This window comes from Morone saxatilis, unplaced genomic scaffold, assembly GCF_004916995.1.
Source record: "Morone saxatilis isolate NCDOM2014 unplaced genomic scaffold, NCSU_SB_2.0 Contig9, whole genome shotgun sequence".
Taxonomy (NCBI): Eukaryota; Metazoa; Chordata; class Actinopteri; family Moronidae; genus Morone; species Morone saxatilis.
In genome coordinates, this window is record NW_023340268.1 from 14,957,718 (window position 1) to 14,960,959 (window position 3,242).

Consider the following 3,242-nt stretch of genomic DNA (forward strand, 5'->3'; position numbering starts at 1 on the left):
AAAAACGTGCTTACAATTGAATTCCTTGTAAAGTTGGAGATCAAGAAATTTACAGAGGACACCTATCTCTACATCTGTGGCAACTCCCTGTCAGCCTTTACAGAGTTACTACTTATCACCACTGGCAAGCATGTCCCAAACCACAGCACACCCACCCATTCACACATACACACATTCGTAACCTCAGTCCTTATATCATTTCACTTTAAATCTAAACACCCACACATGTACATACATGGCACCAACAACACAGACTGGCACAGAATGTGGTTTCTGGCTTTGTCATAAAGGGGATTGCCACCCATTTGAACTCAGATAGACTCAGATGCATTATAAGCATGATTGATGAATGAATGGAAATAGTGATTTTGCTGGTTTGTAAGGCTATTTGTTTGATGTGAAGTTAAATAATCTTTCATCCCTGTGGCAAAGTGGAGTTTTCTTTGTAATTTTTTTTAGAGAAGAAAGTTTAAAATCGTTTAATAAGACGCACAGGTGTTGTTCCTAAGATGAATGTGGTGTAGCTGGAGGTAACTGTCTCACAAACCACTTTCACTAGCCTACTTACAAACCACATTGTGTGCAGCGAAATTCTATAAATTAATCAATCAGGCACGGTTTGAAAACTCTTAATGTACTGGGGAAAAAAGAAAGAGGCAAGTCTACTCATATCCCGAAACACACACACACACACAAATACCAGAGTTCATATGATCATAATTAACTCTGAAGTGGGAGGAGGAAGCTGGCTCTATCCTGCGCTCTGAAGCAGATAACTGTACAGTCGAGCCTCCTCCTCCCATTGAGCCAGAGCTCTGACCTTGCTGCCATCAGTGATTTCTTCTACAGTTCCCGTCGCTTTACTTTCTGCCTGTATTAGTTTTGTATTAACACTGCGAGGGAGGTTTTCACTGCTGCTTACAGAGACAGGACTATTTCTGTCCGTTTGGACACCTTTGGTCTACTTTTACGCATGGCAACATCGGTGACATTCCTGGAGTGACAACTGAACGGACCGGAGCTCTTAAAGTACGACGCCAAATCCTGAACTTGGAGGGTTGTTTTTAAGATAATTTGAGGTAAGCAGTCCATCCACTTTATTTATATTAATTATCTGTGTTTTTGGGGAGAAGAAAAACTCAGTCTATACTACTCGCGATCACCAATGTGGTCGGTTTGTTTGTTTGTTTTCTCCACTGAATTTCTCTGATTTTATATTCATAATCCGAATCATGCGTAGCCGCTGATGTCACTGTACAAGCTCCCAGCCATTGCAGCTTGGTTACATTAGAAGAAGAAGTGGACTGCTCGGAAATACGCACGCGCGCTGGCACACGTGTGTGTAAGTGTGTGTGGGGTTGCGTATAATTTGTATATACACACAGGAATGTTGTAAGGGGCATAACCCACCCACTGAAACATATTGGTCTATTATACTTTTCTTTCAGCTTTTTCTACTACAGACCTTTTATAAATAAACATGGATAATACTAATAAGTTGAATAAGTTTTTTGGATAGTTTTGGGGTTTGTGGTGATGAGCCACTGAATGTATTAAATAAATTATATTATTATCATTATATTTACCATTACATTAGGTTCTTCATATTATCATTTTCATTGTCTTTTTTTCTCCCTGTGGTTTCCATGGGAATTAGAGTTTGGGGTTAGTGAAAGGTTCCCACTGACGTTACCACAACTCTTAAATAATTCAGATCAAATGACTCCACACACTGAGGCCAAGTCAAGTCGAGGGGAGTTTGTGTTCATACGAGTGAAAAGGTGGTGGCAAGGTCTCTCTGAGGTCTCTCCTGTTTTTCCCCTGACTGGCTCCTCCATATTCTCTGTTCCCCAGCCAACGTTGTGTTCTAATGTTTAACTTTAACATTCCTCAAACGAACAGACTCAAACTTTGTCCTGTTCTTTCTCCCTACCTACCCTCACTGCACAAATCCCCCTCACGCCTGATTACTGGAAATATTCAAGCTATGAAAGCTGGGGTTAGATTTAGTGTGTGTATGTGCGTGTGCACGTGCGCACACTAATATGTTAACTAGATGCAGGGGACTTCCCTTGAGCCTTGTGAGTCATTGCCGACTGTTGACTGCTGGACTTCGAGTTGTAAGGGGGTTACACGGTAGGTCACAAACACCCACGCAGGGTTTGCTTGGCTTTATCGGGACTTCTCCAACATAAGGTTTATCAAGAGGGGAAAACTCGGAAGACTACCAAACAAACTGAGTAAATCCCCCTCAGAGGTTTACTGGTTTGGTAAAAGCACACCAGGGCTCTTTTCTTTGCTCTCAGTGCCTTCCAGTGGACAAAATAAGGTCAAATTGAAGCCTTAAAAAGTCTCTCTCTTCTCCAGCTGTCTGCAGTTCTCGTCTGCTGCAGCCATGTTTTCCAAAGCCACTGCCAACTTCGTCCACCAGATTGACCCCGAAGGAAGCCTCATCCACGTGTCCAGAGTAAATGACTCACACAAACTGGTTCCCATGGCACTGGTCGTCAAACGCAACCGCATCTGGTTCTGGCAGAGGCCCAAGTACCAACCGACGGTTTTCACTCTAAGTGACTTGTTGCAGGGGGACAAGGTCCTCAGTCCTGGTATGTAGGCATGCAAATACACTACTTATACTGTTTGTGTGAAAAGTGAATAGAAATTGCTCAAGCTGCATGAATAAAATGCTTTATTTCCTTGCAAGCTACCTTTTTGTAAGACACAAGTGCATAACGCATTACTAACACATCCATATGTATATGCAAACACCACATGTCTTGCCAGGAGTGTCAGAGACAGAATTCCTGACGTATACAGGGACGTTTGGAGACAACCTCTCCGGGAAGCTGGACACCGAGGCTGGCTCTGTCAGCGTCTCGGTAGAGGGACGAGGCTCCTCCAAGCTCCAGTCGTGTTTTGGCAAGCTGAAGAAAGAGGAACTGGATGTGAAGAAGCTGCTACGTGACTCCAGCGACAGGTGTTAAATAATTCCTTTTTATGCTGTTTGCACTTTTAAGCCAGTCAACAGATGGTGACAGGACGCTGAGTTCATTATTGATGAGACGAACACTAGAAATGTAGTTAGACATCAGACATGTGACACCTCAGACCAGTGCCATGCAGAAGCTTAACCACAGAGCAATAGTGTCGTCTTACTTAAATATACTGCACTGGATCTGTCATGTATCTGTTTCTAATCCTGATAATCCAACTTTATTTATCCAATCCAACTTTATTTGTTA

General features: G+C 42.7%; 1 protein-coding gene across 1 annotated transcript in view; it reads left to right on the forward strand.

The window, feature by feature from the left end:
- Positions 1-749: 749 nt before the first annotated feature.
- LOC118342883 (gasdermin-E-like) overlaps positions 750-3,242 on the forward strand; it is a 7,820-nt gene continuing 5,327 nt past the window's right edge. Inside the window, exons 1-3 of the mRNA XM_035681562.1 lie at positions 750-1,079; positions 2,368-2,606; positions 2,785-2,977. Of these exons, the coding sequence (XP_035537455.1) occupies positions 2,396-2,606; positions 2,785-2,977 (404 nt within the window). The 5' untranslated portion in view covers positions 750-1,079; positions 2,368-2,395. The remainder of the gene's footprint in view (positions 1,080-2,367; positions 2,607-2,784; positions 2,978-3,242) is intronic.